We start from the raw sequence: 14030 nt of genomic DNA on the forward strand, positions 1-14030 counted from the left end.
TGCAGCTGCAGAAAGAGCCGTTGCCTTCTCCAAAGTGCACTATCTGTAAATTCTTGGAGGTGACTGAAATAACTAAGCCTACCCAAGCTGGATCCCTTGCAGCTATTTCTATTTCTTGGCTGACAAGCTGGCCAAAGCAGCAAAGCTAAGTATTGCACAGTCTAGCAACATTTGACTAGAACTGAGACCATTTATGTGGAAGAGCAGCGTGGGAACAGAAAAGAAGCTAGTGGAGCAGCAATGAGAAATCTGAGCTTTGATCAAGGAGACAGCAGCATTTGACTCTATCTGAGCTGGCAGGGAGATCCCATCCCAAAGCAAAATAAAATATGTCATTCTTTCCAGCAGATGAATTCTCCCCAGCAGTTTGTTCCTCCCAGGATCATTTTATGTGATCTCATTGTCTTTAAAGTCTTTCCCCTGAGGAAGCTGAGCGTTTAATATAGACTACGGCGTTAGTATCTGGTATTAAATCCGTCCAGCTACTCTGAAATGAGGCGAGTGGGCGTCCTGGAAAGGAAATAAAAATGCAACTTTAATAGAGGAGAGAGGTTAACCTTGACCCATGCTATTTATTGCAAAAGGCACGGGAACACACTGCTTGCCCAATGGAAGGTCACTCTGCCCTGCCATAGATGTGTTTTACACACCCAGTAAATTCCAGATGCTCAGAGTGTGCCCAAGGAATGCATCATCCAGCCCCAGAGGCTTTTACATCTTGCTTTGCTTTACCAAGCAGCCTTAAGAGAGACCAGCACATTCCCACAGCTCTCATTAATCCAGCTGGCAAACTTAGGCACTTGGCATTTCAGCCACACAGTTCTGGCATCCTTGGCTGCAAAGATGAGCCATGAAACTGCAAGGAAGAAAAATGTCAGGAAGGGAACTGCTAAAGACCTCAGGCATGGTGCAGGATGCCAGGGATCAGCACCCTAGCAAGGCACTGCAGAAAAGGTCCCTGTCCCACATGCTTCTCCTGCATCCTCACTGAGGTTTCAAGCAGGATTCCTTCCAGGCAGGCACTATACACAATCCATTGCTGGTGTGAAACTTGGTGGCTCAAAGAGATTTATGTTGCATCCATGTAAATGCTCTTACATAACTAGTTTGCCACATGCCAGTTGCACACAAGCCCTCAGAAAAGCTTCATTTTTGGTAGTTTAGGGGTTTTTTTAAAATGTCATGTGAACTGACAAAACAAGATCCTTCAGCATCATTGTGAGTGAAAACACTCATTTACCTCATTTAGTGTTTTACTTCAAGAAACAATTTAGCCCAAGCTTGAAGTGTCAGCTAAATGAGATAATTTAAAATAATTCTGAAAACATGCTAACTGTAAGAGGCTATAATCAGAGCTAATTACAGGGACATTCTGGAAATCCCTTGGCTTGGGGCTTTAGTTTTGATAAAGGGGATAACAACTTGTAAGCTATGATTCTTTTAATTATAACAATAGTAACCACCTTCTTTTACACAGCTTCTTTCATCTTTAAAATCCCCACAGCTCTGCAAACTATACATACCACAGGGATTGTTTAGCCTAACACCAAAGTGAAGCCATCTCTGCAAGAAATGAGTAAGTGTTGAAGAATACCTGGCAGTCCTGAGCAAAATTTGTAGAGGAAAAACGGTGCAGAGGGAGAAAATAATTGCTCTTGTGTCTCCTTACAAACACTCAGGGGATTTCTGGATGCCCACAGTGGCAGCCATCTGAACTTGAGGATAAGGAAGGCAGCTTTTAAATGTGCCTGTAGGCTCACGGCACTATGGAGGAAGGAAGCAGCACCACGTGGCAACACCCTGTCACCCTGCCCAAGCTCACCTGTCCAGGTCCTGTGCTGGGTGACAATAAAGCTTTGACAGCGCAGCTGGGAGTTACAAATGGCAGCGGCCTCCTCAGCACTGTGGATGGACAGCAGGCAGCCCAGGTGGCTGTAGGAGGGCCAGCACTTGTAGTCTTCTCCTTCCACCGTTCGGAAACCCTTCAGGGGGATGTAGTCTGGGGACAGAAAGAGGGTGTTTGGGGAAACACTCCAGGTGAACTTCCAGAGACTAGCTACACTACACAATCAGTGAAACTCTCAAAAGAACTGCAAAACTGACGGACTGAACTGACCTGCCAAGGTGGAATGAGGTGGAGCTGCAAAGTAAAAGAAACTCAAATCTTGCCCTTTGGTTCTGCAGTGGAGCACAGGACAGCAAGTCCCCCAGAGATGTAGGAGAGGAGTCAGAGGTCTCAAGGACGAAGGGAGAGGGGTGCCACTGCAGGGGTGGGTAAGAGGAGGAGGCTGCTGTGCAAAACCACAGGTCCTCCATGTTTTCCTTGGAGAAGCCAACCTCCAAACAGCCTCTCCTACCCTCCAGCCTCAACAGCAGAAGCTTGTCACAGATCTAGCACCAAGCTACTGATGCACCAAGCTACGTGGGGCACTGACTGACCCACCCATCATGGTGCCACCCACAGAAACAGGAGATTGAGGAACCCCACTGGGGGAAAGGGAGGCCAGATTCTGCTCCTGACAGAAGACCTGACAAGCCTGAGCAGGTGCTGTTCAGGCGATTGTTCACTGACTGCTAAGAGTCTCTCCCCACCTTCCCACACCTCTAGGATGGTGATCATTTTGGCACAGTGCGAAGCCAATAGACAGGTGTTGTTGGAAAATACCAGTAATTCCTGTTAAAGCTGCTGGTCCTTCCATGCAAATGACCAGATATCTTTGTTCATAACAGTGCAAATTATAGTTCTTTCACATGTAAAGAGATTTCCTTCTGCAAGCCACCATCACCCACCACCTCATGTGAATGCTCAGGAAAACGCAAGCCACAGTAACCACTGGATTTTTGAAACTTCCTTTTGATCAGCCTCATCTCTACCACTGAATAGGTTCTTTTCAGAGGAATGCACCTCATAAAGGCACATTGATCCATCCACCGGTCCAACAGAAAGATCTTCAGAGAAAATTAATTTAGAGGGCACCAAGACTCCAGGTACCCTACCACACTCATCCTGGTGCTGTCACCTCCCTACTCTGTGTTTCCATAATAACCTGTGCTCAGCAGAAAGAAGCCACACAGTCAAATGGGAAGTTTGAATAGTTTGAATATCAGCCCAGAAAACTGACCTGTTGGTCCAAAGGATAAGGATATCCCAAGAAAGGAGCCACTCAGTTTGCTATCCCAAATACATCACCTTGAAACACCAATGTTCATTATGAGAAGAGTATTTAGAAGCAGTGCAAACACACATCCATGCAGATTGTCTGCACTGCTTTTACTTTGCAAAGCAGTAAAACCATAGTGCATAGCTCCCATGGAAAAAAAAACCAACAAAAGCCTGCTCAAAAAAAGGCACTTTTTCTAGTGACTATAAACTGCCTAAACCTAGGGGAGATCAGAATTTGAGCAGTTACCAAGTGCCTTGCTCCCTCAGTAGTTACTTTACTTAGAGCATTCAAAATCAAGTACCTTTTAAAAGAAGAGGTCTTTTCTGAAGATAGAGCCCAGACTTGTATAGGTGTAAAACCTTTTCAAAAGCTCTCAGGGTTTCATTTATTCCATATCGTAAATCACCTGCATTTAAGGGAAACGATGACAAAGATAAGCAATTCCATGGAATACCATTTAGAGACTTCTAATAAAGAAGTTTATGAATATAAGCTGATACCTGTTGCATTCAGAATATCACTCAAAAGGGGCCGCAAAGCTGCTGGTGCAGAATGTGGCAAAAGATAGGTGAAAAAATACCTGCAAAAAATCCCACAGGTTGATTAGAATATAGTGCCTTCATTTCCCTGGTGATTAAGTTGTCTACATTTTCCCGTGACTTGATTATCCATATGCAACTAGTAAGTCTGCTTTGGTTACAAAGTTATGTTTGAGCACATCTTGGTGCCTCAGATGGTTCCTGTAAGTTGGGCTGAAAGCCTGGTCTTTGCTGCATGAAATCTACCTTGCAAAGCTTCATGCAATAAAGCTTCCCCTCATTCCCCTGGGCCATTTTTGCATACTAAGAAATGTATTTCCCACCAAAATAAGAAAAAAAAGACCTGTATAAAAGAAGACTCATACAAGATCCTTCTCTTGCTCTGAAAAGTTTGACCTTCTTATTGCTCCTGAAAAGTCAGAATGACTCATTTCCTGACCGTTCCACAAAATTCCTGTTCTAGGGAACAAGTGCACAAGAGATGGGGCAACTGCAAGGCTGCAATAATCTATGCAGTGATCTACCCTTTAGCACTGAATCCTGGAAATCCAGGCTCCCTTGCTAAGTCCTTCTGTGTAAATATCCAGCTGCCAAGCATCAGTGGTAAGCAAAAGTCCCTGAGTTTTCAGCTGATGGTTCATGTGAAGTGCTGCAGCAGCCTCAGCCCCTTGCCTGTTACCTGCCCCCTGCTCTCCCACAGGAGCCCACAGGGAGATTTGGAGATGAAGGGAAGCACTTGGCTGCCTGTTCCCAACAACAGGGACTCAAAGCTGGTGGGGTTTTGCAGGTAGCCTGCACTGCCACTGCTTTCAGCAAGCACAGCCCATGGATGTCAAGAACCCGGGTTTGTTTGGCAAACAGCAAATTTACAGGTGCAAGCTCTGGGGCAAGTTTTTAGAGGGCACTGGGGAGAAGGAGCAGCAGAAGAAAGATGCCTTCATTCCCACCAGACAACAACTGCACTATTTTCCTGCCTTATAAGGAAAATAACTTACTTCAAAGTGATTCTTAGCTACCCTTTGACAGAGGTGAGGGGAATCACCACATGGAAGAAGGACAAGGTGCTAGAGGCTACATGGCAGGGCGTGAGCTCAGCCACCCCAAATATTCCCCCATGTAGCTGGACATACCGATACGCATTGAACAGATTCTTCTTTTCGTTTATTCCTTCACATTTCCCAGCCACGGAGCACTTGACAGAGAAACTTTTGGTAGGGAAGTCGAGTGTGCAGTCATTATCTTCCTTGCAAGACAGCTCCTCGGTGCTGGCATCATCCATGTCTGTCACTTTTAGGTTTCCATCCACCATAACAAACTGCCTTGGCTGAAAATCCAAGAGGGCTATTGAACCCAGGGGGGAATGTGCCAAGTAAAACAGCAGTTTCACAAGACTCAGGCAAATCTGAGAAAGAGAAGATGAATATGCATGGAAAAAAACAGATGAAAAACAGCTATTAAATTGGAAGTAGAACAAAGGGGAGGGCAGCCAATTAAATTAAAAGAGAAAAAAGGCATACAGAACTTAAAAGGTAATTATATGTATGCTACAAAATTTATTATCAACATTGCCACAGGATTTGACTGGTAAGTAGTTTAGCAACATTTTTTAAAAATGTGTGTACACAAAAAGAGACATTTGCAGTTAGAAGAGCTAGAGGAGAAAGCTGTGAGGCAAACAATAGCAGTCTTCATGTTTCAGGAGCTAAATTGATTTGCTAGCTGAAATCAGAAGGGTTTTTCCCAGTCTGGCATAAAATTAACAGATTCCCCTCTCTTCCCCCATACTGCTCAATACAGACTGAGGCTCCATGGTCATTAATGCGAGATTCATGCCTTGCTGCATCCCTTCAGCAGTATGAATTTGGGCACACAATCATGCTTCTGAAGAATTAGTCAAGGCTTGCAGTATATTTATTGACAGCTTTTTTGCTTTTATAACAACTTTCTGGCAGCAGTGAAAGGCCAGACAATACCTGACCCAGCAGAAAGCTTGGTAAATTATTTTTAAACAAACAAGATCTAGAGAAGTGCATTTATACTGCACCAGCACTTTGCTCAAGCAGTTTTCATTCAGTATCAGGAGCCCTGGCATCAGACAAAGTGCATCCTCAGCTAGGTGTGCCAGGCAGCCCCACGTCACCCCTCGCCACTGCCGATAGTGATCTGTGCAGGCGCGAGGGTTTTTTCCCTTGGAACAGCTCGCACCATCCCTGGTATCTGATGTGGCTCATAACAAGGGAATCCCATCTGTTTAGACACCCTAATTAGGAAACAGGACTAGACATTGCCAGGGTAAATTCTGAGTTAGTGTCTTCTGCAGTCAAGAGATTGTTAAAATCTTTAATGCTACCATACCAAACTTTACCACCAGCTAATCCAGCATCATGGGTGTCTTACGGGAGACTTTGGCACGCTTAAGAAGATGAGGTGCTAGGAAAGCTATGTAGGAGCCAGTACAAAATTGAAGAAAGTAGAACTCCCCAAGCCAAGAGAAATGACGGTGGAAGTTCTGACGCTATTTTAACTTGTTTGGTGAAGCAATCATAAGAATCCCAGCTTTGCATCCCACAGCTGAGCAAGCGGTTTCCACACTCCCCCTCTGGCTCAGATGGCAAGGCTCCCCTACAACATTCAGGACCACATGCAGACAGAAATTTTATTTTAGGACTTTTGTTGTGCTTTTATTTTGCCCAAAGCATTTCTTGCTGACACTAAGATACCCTTGCTTTTTTACATGATGCTTTTTTTTTGCTTCCTGGCACCCAAACAAGTAGTATTGAACGCCCAACTGAGCCCTTGAGGCAAACTGTAAAACAAGCTATAACCAAAGTAAGTGCCATGTCGCAAGTCATTTATATTCCTGGGGAGCATATGGGTCCCTGTGCAGGATGCCTAGGAGATGAGGCAGATCTCACTAGAAGGTCTGCAATCCTAGCACCTGCAGCAGAAGGAAAGCAATTTAGTAGCGATTTTACTACAACATTTCCTAAAGGGTCAAAATCAGAAACACCACATAAACACATGATGAGGGTCAGCTTGCTCAGCTTGTTGCCTGGAACAGGTAAGACACAGCAAACCACAGATTCGGAGCATGGTGATGCAGCTTTCCCAACCCAGACTCGGGTTGCCGAATAGGGGCATCCTGACCAAACTCTTTCTGCATATATATATATATATATATATATATATATATATATATATATATATATATATATATATATGTATGTGTGTGTGTATGTATGTATGTATAGGCAATGTAGAGGCAAAACGAACGTTATCGTGTAATCGAAGGCATTAACCATCGCCCCAGCACCGAGTACAATTTTGTGTCTATCTCCTCACAGATGAAGATCTTTTAACACCGCTCTATAGAGAAAGAAACTCACCGGTGAGGCACCAAGCTAGGGCTGTGTTAATGTGATTTTAAAGGAATGAAAAGGAAACGATTTACAGACAATTTGCGGGATCAAACAGAGTGTCAGCAGGAGAATCCCGTTTGTCCCAGCGGTCACCACCGGCTCTTCGCCGGTTTGCCCAGTTTGTGGTCTAAAAGCGACTGATAAAACTCCTTTGCTTTGTTTTCTTACTTTAAATCTTTCCTCCCAGGGGGTCTGCAGGAGCTGAATCATCTCCAGCGGGGATCCCAGCTCCAGCATGGCTGTGACCCGTAGCTCAGCATCTCCGCTGTTGTCATAGCATTGGCCGTGCAGCTGCAGGAGAACAGAAGCCACGGTCGGGGCGATGTCGCTGCCAATGCCAGCAGATCTCGGCCGCCTGAGCTCAGCGTGGGCACCACGGGCGGACGGGCTCAGCTCCGGCAACAATTCCCCCGCACGGCAGTGCCCAGGCAGCGCCTCCCGCAGCCCCCCGCCCCGCCGCTCCCGCCGTACCTTGACGATGCCGGGGTGCTGCAGGCGCTGCAGCAGCGTCACCTCCTTGAGCAGCTTGTAGGCGGCCAGGCGGCGGCAGCCGGCCGGCGCCCCGTACCGCTGCACGCAGCGCCGCACCTCCCGGCCCGCCCCGTGCACCGACTTGAGGGCTACGGTGCCTCCGCCCGCCAGAGCCGCCCGCGCCACCACCTTGGTGAAGCCCCAGCCCAGCACGCTGACGGCCGTCACCCGGCTCAGGTCGCCGCAGCCCAGCCCTGCCGTGGCCGCCGCCTCCCCGCCGCCCGCCACCGCCTCCAGCCGCCGCAGGTCGCGCCGCCTCTGCCGCAGCTCCTCTCGCAAGCCCGGCGGCAGCAGGAGCGGCGGCGAGAAGCCCGGCTGCGCCTCACCGCCGCCGCCGCCGCGGCCGGCTGGCAGCGCCGGGAGCGCCAGCAGCGCCAGCAGCGCCAGGGCCGGCAGCGCCAGCAGCGCGGCCGCGCTCAGCCGAGCTCCGCGCCGCGCCCGCCCCGCCGCCGCCATGGAGAGCGGGGCTGCGCCGCCCGGCTCCCGCCGCTCTGCCGCCCGCGCTCCGCCGCGCCGGGAAGCCGAGCGCCACCGAGGGGGCGTGTCGGGCCCCCGGCGCCCCCACCCCGACCGCCCGGCCCGGCCCCGCGGGCGCACGGGGCAGCGGCGGCACGGACCGCCCAGGGAGGGGAGGCGGCGGCGCAGCCTTAGCGGTTCTAGAGGAGGTGGCCCGGGGTGGGAAGCGGAGCTGCCGAGTGAGAGCAGCATATCCCCGCAGACACCCGGCTACGGTCCAACGACCGCCGTTTATAGCAGAACACGCGGGTTTCACGGGCGTGAATGTCGTCAGCCCTGCTAGAAGGTATCGCAGATTATAGCCGAGGGATGTACAACGGGTTAAAATCAGTGAGAACTGGGATATCACGTTTCCCTGCCGCTTAAAACTCTCAGGTTAGGTTTCTAAGAAGAGCAAACACTGGCAGTTTCTCTTAGTAGAAGGATAAACCCTATTAGGTTGAATCAGTAATACACTGCCTAAGCACGGAATTCGAATTTTTTCTAGGGGAAAAAAAAATCAAACCAAACCCGTCTTCCAGCAAAGCCAGCCAATGCAGGCAGAAAACACACATCTGTCGTTTGTGAGGCGATGAGATCGATCGGCATGGTGACACAGCTCAGGGTTGCCTTCTGTGACACACGTGTACCTGCGTGGGACAGGAAAGTTTCCGATGCAGGTACGAGAAGCAGGACAGGTCCCTGCCCTGTCGCTGGTTTTAGACACGTGTCTGCACCGGGCTCTGCTGTACAGAAAGTCAGTCAGGTTAGCTTAGGGCAAAGGCAGATGCAGTTTGTCTGCTTCTAATTTAGGCAATACACAGTTAACTCTCCTCACTGAGCAACCTGAAACACCAGCCAAGTGGGTGGATTCAGTTTTTTATTTATGTTTATGCTACCGAGTTAGAAATTAAAATAATAATCTGTCTCTCCACCTGGTCTGCTTCATTTTCTGCCCCAATGTTTTCAGTGGCATAACTAGCCACTAGACCCTCCCCAGAGAGGGAGCAGGTGATGCTTGGCACAGCTGGGGTTGGAGGATGCTGCTGTTCTGTTCCTGAGACACGGCCCTGCTGAGAGCCTGCAGCTTCTGGCAGGTCACACACTGGCACACAGCGGGCGAGACTGCACAGGGTGTGTGCCCTGGCTGTGATCAAACAGTGGGACCTCTCAGTCCTGCAGTGCTTCACTGCCCTTGGGCACATCTGCTCCATCTTCCCCCCTCCACGCACAGCAGTGCCAATAACCTCTCTCTGGCTCACTCATAACTCTCTGTGCACTGCTCGGGTCACAGCCACAAGTCACCCCTGCAAAGGAACCTGTGTGAAACATCCCTAAGAAATTCAACTTCCATGTCATGGCCAGTGGGATAGGGATTTTCAGAGATTACAGCAAGTAAGCTATCATGGTGAAAATAGCCTTGGTGATCCCCAAGGCTATTTTAATAAAAATAATGTACATAAACGATCACTTTCAAATAACTTTCTTCTCAAAAGCCTGAAGAAAGTTTCCCTTTCACTTCTTGTTGGTTCAATACCACTGGAGCAGCCAATGAGACAGAGGGAAGTGCCTCAGCAGAACACAGCTGTTCACTAAGAGAGCAGGAGAAATGAACTCTGAACTCTGGTCATTTCCAGATGGCAGTCTGGGGAGGGAAGGCAAAATAAATGGTCTGCCTACATGTAAAATAATCAAGTGGAAAATCTCAGGCCTCCTGAGCTTACCCATGCACAGACAGGTTAGAAGCTGATCCCAGAACAGCTCTTTCAGTAGCTGAATTTCCTTTCTTGCTTTTTAACATTAATAGCTCTTTAATTACTGTTCTTATTTTCAAATCAAGTATACATCTGTGTCATATTAATGAATATTTATTGTCACTGGAGAAGCATTAAATCCATTTTTACCTGTGTTTCCAAGGGAATAGATGCCAGCTGTGTGTACTATTATCTAATTTCAGCCTGTCCTCAGCACTGTAATAGTATCAAAACCTATTAGAGAAGACTCACAGATACATAAAAAAATAACAACAAATTATTATTTACTTGCTTTACAGTAGCACTTAAGGATTCCTGCCAAAACCAGGGCTCTGCTGTGCAAGGCTTTTTGCAGACTATAGCACAAGGGGTGGCCTTGCTTGACATAGCTGACACCTGAAATGGGAAACACAGCAAAGTGTTGCAGCAGGGATGTAGCTGGGCAGTATGTGTCATTTGAGTGTCTTTTAGTTCCTTGGAGGGTTCTGCTCGAATTTATTGCCTTTGATAGCATGTGAACACTGTGTGGAGCAGATGGGTTTGTGGTACAGATATCTGCTTTGTCATTGTATGGTCTCAGCAGCAGAGGCTGCTTAAATCCAGGGAAGGCCTCCTGTTGCAGCTCCTATCATACAACCCTTCCAAGTGCAAATCCACCAATGGTTTACCTGTGTGCTCCCCTAGGCCCACCAGTATCTTATACTTTCTTATCTACATTCATTCTTTTATAGGCTATAGATGGAGCAGAAGGCTGTCCACTGTTCAGAAAATATCAGACTGTGCTATAATTTCAGTAAGTGTGATTGAATCCCATGCTTCTTAGCTTTTTCTGGCTTCCTGTAAGGACTGGAATGAGATTCCTCTCCTAAAAAAATTGTCCTGGCACCAATGCTAGCTGGGCTCCTTTCTCAAAACATGATGAGTCTGTACATGAAGTGTAGATGAAAATTTAGGAGTCTCCTGTGATCCAGACTAACTAGGGTGAGAAAGCATCCCATTTTCCCATGCCAACACTGAAAGTGTTTGCCTTCTGACAGACAGGCACCTCTGGGTACAATTTCCCTAGCTGGTTGCCTCCTATCCCAAGAGATCTAGGCATGAGCATTTCCCTGTTTCTTGTCTGTGACATTGATCTAGAAGGGATAGAACCAAGCTCTTGGGTTAGCATAAAAAACCTGGGGAGAAATCCTGGGGGGAAAGTTTTCATTCTGAGCACATACATGAAAGTCATGGGCATCAGTCCAGAAGAGGGAGGCCAGGAGTTTATAGGTCTGGGAGAGGGATCAAAGAAACCTGCAGCAGCCACTTCAGAACAGGAGGAAGACTCAGCTCTAATAAAGACTCTTGGGAATACAAGTCATCACTGGTGCCCTTGCCTTTGAGGGCAGCAGTTACCTTGACTCCTGCCAGCTGAGCTTCTGGCTGCCTCCAGACAGTTCCTGTCCAGCTGCAAGTGTGCACATCTGAGGCAGGGTGAAAGCCAGAGGAGCTGCTGGAGGGCAGGCACTTACCTGCAGAGTGCAGGGGCAGGAGCAGCCTGAGCAGCATGAGCAGCCTGGCTTTGCACTTCCATGTCAACTGAGAAGGCTTCTTGCATCCAGCCTTCAGGCATGCAACACTGACTGGCCTGTGTGTGGCCATGCCTGGGTGGCACCTAGGAAAAAACCACCCCACCAGCCATTTCCAGATTTCTCTTAGTATTGCCCAAGAGACAGGAAAAGGATAAGAAGAAAGTTATGATACCTTCCTACAAGCAAGTGAACAACGGAGACAGACCTTGCTCTGCTTTTTTGCCTTACCAGCCAGGAGCCCTAGCCAAGGGCTTGGTGCAATAATGATTACCCTCGAACTGAAATAATGTTTCTCTTTCCCAGTAAGAAGAAAAACTGTACTTTTCTGTGGTATCCAAGACAGCTGCAGCTCCCAGGTGTTTTTACAGCCCATGGCAAGCTGAGCTGTCTCCCTAGGCACTTATGGTCTGAGGTTCCTCAACAGGGGTTTGCAAAACTGATGCCAGCACCCAATTGGCATATAGGGCACTAGGAATCAATTTTCCTCATCGTGCTCCATTTGGGGTTTTTTGGTTTGTTTGTTTGTTTGGGAGTCTTTTGGAGGGTTTTTGCTTTTGTTTTTTAATTGTCAAATGAAGGATGACCTCCTGGCTAGAGGTGCAGAATGAAACCATGAGAACACTGCCAGGCATTTGCATGGCCCCACAGGCCACCATCTCCTCCTGTGGTACCAGGGCAGCCTGGCCTAAGAGAGGAGCTGTGAAGGCTGAGGAGCGCTGCTGCTGTTGGGTGCATCAGCAATGAGCACTTGCCATCTGCTGGGAGGCAATCAGCCTGACAGGAGACACTCCTGGATGTAGAAAAAAGAGCAAGGTCTAGGCCAGTGGTCCTGTAAGAGCTGGAAGGCATTGGGCTTGCAGAGAGAGCAGGAAGAGTATCCTCTGAGGAGGGCAAGCACAAAGCAGTTAGGAAGCTCTGGTCTGGGGCACACGAGGGCTGACAGAACTCACTGCAGAATTTTAACACGCTTACAGCCCCCTTGAGCCCTCCTTGGAGGTGCCTGACTGAAGCCTCTCTCCCGCAGCCGCGTGGATGGACGGGAGCCTGGCTAGCCCTCCATCTGTGACGTGGATGGTGAGGGCGTGAGTTGGCCACGAGGTTCCAAGACGAAGGAAGGAGAAGTGGACACCCGTGTACTATACCAAGGAACAGTAATTCCCAGGCAAAGAGCTAGGCACGGGGGACGTGAGACAAAGCACGGCAGAGGGCATTTATAAAGGGAGTGGGCGTGACAGGAGAGACAAAGCCAACCAATGAGGGGGGCACAGGGAGGAGCGAGGGTTACAGCTAAGGCACTGAGGATCACACAGGGGAGGGGAGCCAATCATATATCGAATAAGGGGTGATTGACACAGAAGATTCTCGAGATAAAGGCGGGGTGGTTACCGTGACGGACATGGTGGGTTATGGCAGGCAGCGGCAAAAGGGGAGATAGCAGGCTTGTAAGGGCATAAAGGGTTTTGAGGGACGAGCCACCGTGGGAAAACCAGAAGTAACAACTTGGGGAGAAACCATTGTGAGGGAAATACATGGGGGGGAACCGAGGACCAAACCATTATTGACTTACAAAAGGATAACCAATGAATATTTCTAAAAACACACAATGCCACACCTGACTTCATTGCAGAGGTGACAGAAGGAAGTTAGGTGTGTGTAGGTAATGAATCTCAACCAGCTCATTGTGGCACTGAGCAGAGCCCTGGTGCGGTGGCATCTCATTTCCACAGCACAATTTGCCGGTGTCTGTTGAGCTGTCTGTGCTGTTCACAGCATATGGCACTCCTGTCACAGCTGACTCCCCACAGCACCAAGATACTGCCCTGCCTTTGACATATTCCCAGGATTCAGGCATTTGTTAAGCTCCCTATTGCATCAGCTCCTGGGAACACATGCCCAGCTGAAGAGTCCTCAGTCTTCCCAATGAGATTTCATTAATGTCTAGGAGGATATAATCAGATTTCCAGCACAAGGTCTTGAAGAGCTGGTCTACTGATAGATGGATCAAACTTTCCCTTGCAATACAGGTACTGGTACCCCAGGTGAAAGTCATATTATTACACTGTAAGGTGTTGATTATCAAAGGCAACATCAACCTTCTGGGCCTGTTATCCCACTGCTGCACTGAATGAGATGGTGTGTTGAGAGTTTTTTGCAGGACAATGGACATATACAGCAGATGCACAATCCAGCCTTCATAGAGACTGAGTAAGGTCACCATGCCCTTGAAGGACACAAAAGGAGAAGAACACGCTCAAAAGCAGACAGTTTAGGATGCAAAGGCACACAAGAAAACCGCAGCGAGACACGTGAAGAAGGAAGACTAACTAAAATTAACTAAAATATTAAAATGCGTGCGTAAAAAGGATTTAACCAATCATGTATTAGCTTGAGGCGTGAACAATAGAGAACAGTATAAAAATGGCTTGCTTTTTGTAATAAATTGGCTTCACTTGATCATATTGATCATGGTGTGATGTCCCGTTACTGTTCCTCCGCAATGGTGCACAACAGCAGCAAGGTCAGGAAAAGCTCTGGGATGTTACTCTCCTGGTATGGA

The 14030-nt window shown here is 48.2% G+C and overlaps 1 protein-coding gene across 1 annotated transcript; it reads right to left on the reverse strand.

The window, feature by feature from the left end:
* Positions 1-406: 406 nt before the first annotated feature.
* LOC311155057 (extracellular tyrosine-protein kinase PKDCC-like) lies at positions 407-8109 on the reverse strand (the record flags this gene model as incomplete). Its single annotated transcript, XM_084207962.1, has 7 exons — positions 407-510; positions 1823-1999; positions 3466-3570; positions 3665-3744; positions 4834-5105; positions 7291-7413; positions 7594-8109. The coding sequence occupies 7 exons, from the start codon at positions 8107-8109 to the stop codon at positions 407-409; spliced, it is 1377 nt and encodes a 458-aa protein (XP_084064088.1).
* Positions 8110-14030: the final 5921 nt, after the last annotated feature.

Source organism: Fringilla coelebs (assembly GCF_963513975.1).
Source record: "Fringilla coelebs genome assembly, chromosome: 6".
Lineage (NCBI taxonomy): Eukaryota > Metazoa > Chordata > Aves > Passeriformes > Fringillidae > Fringilla > Fringilla coelebs.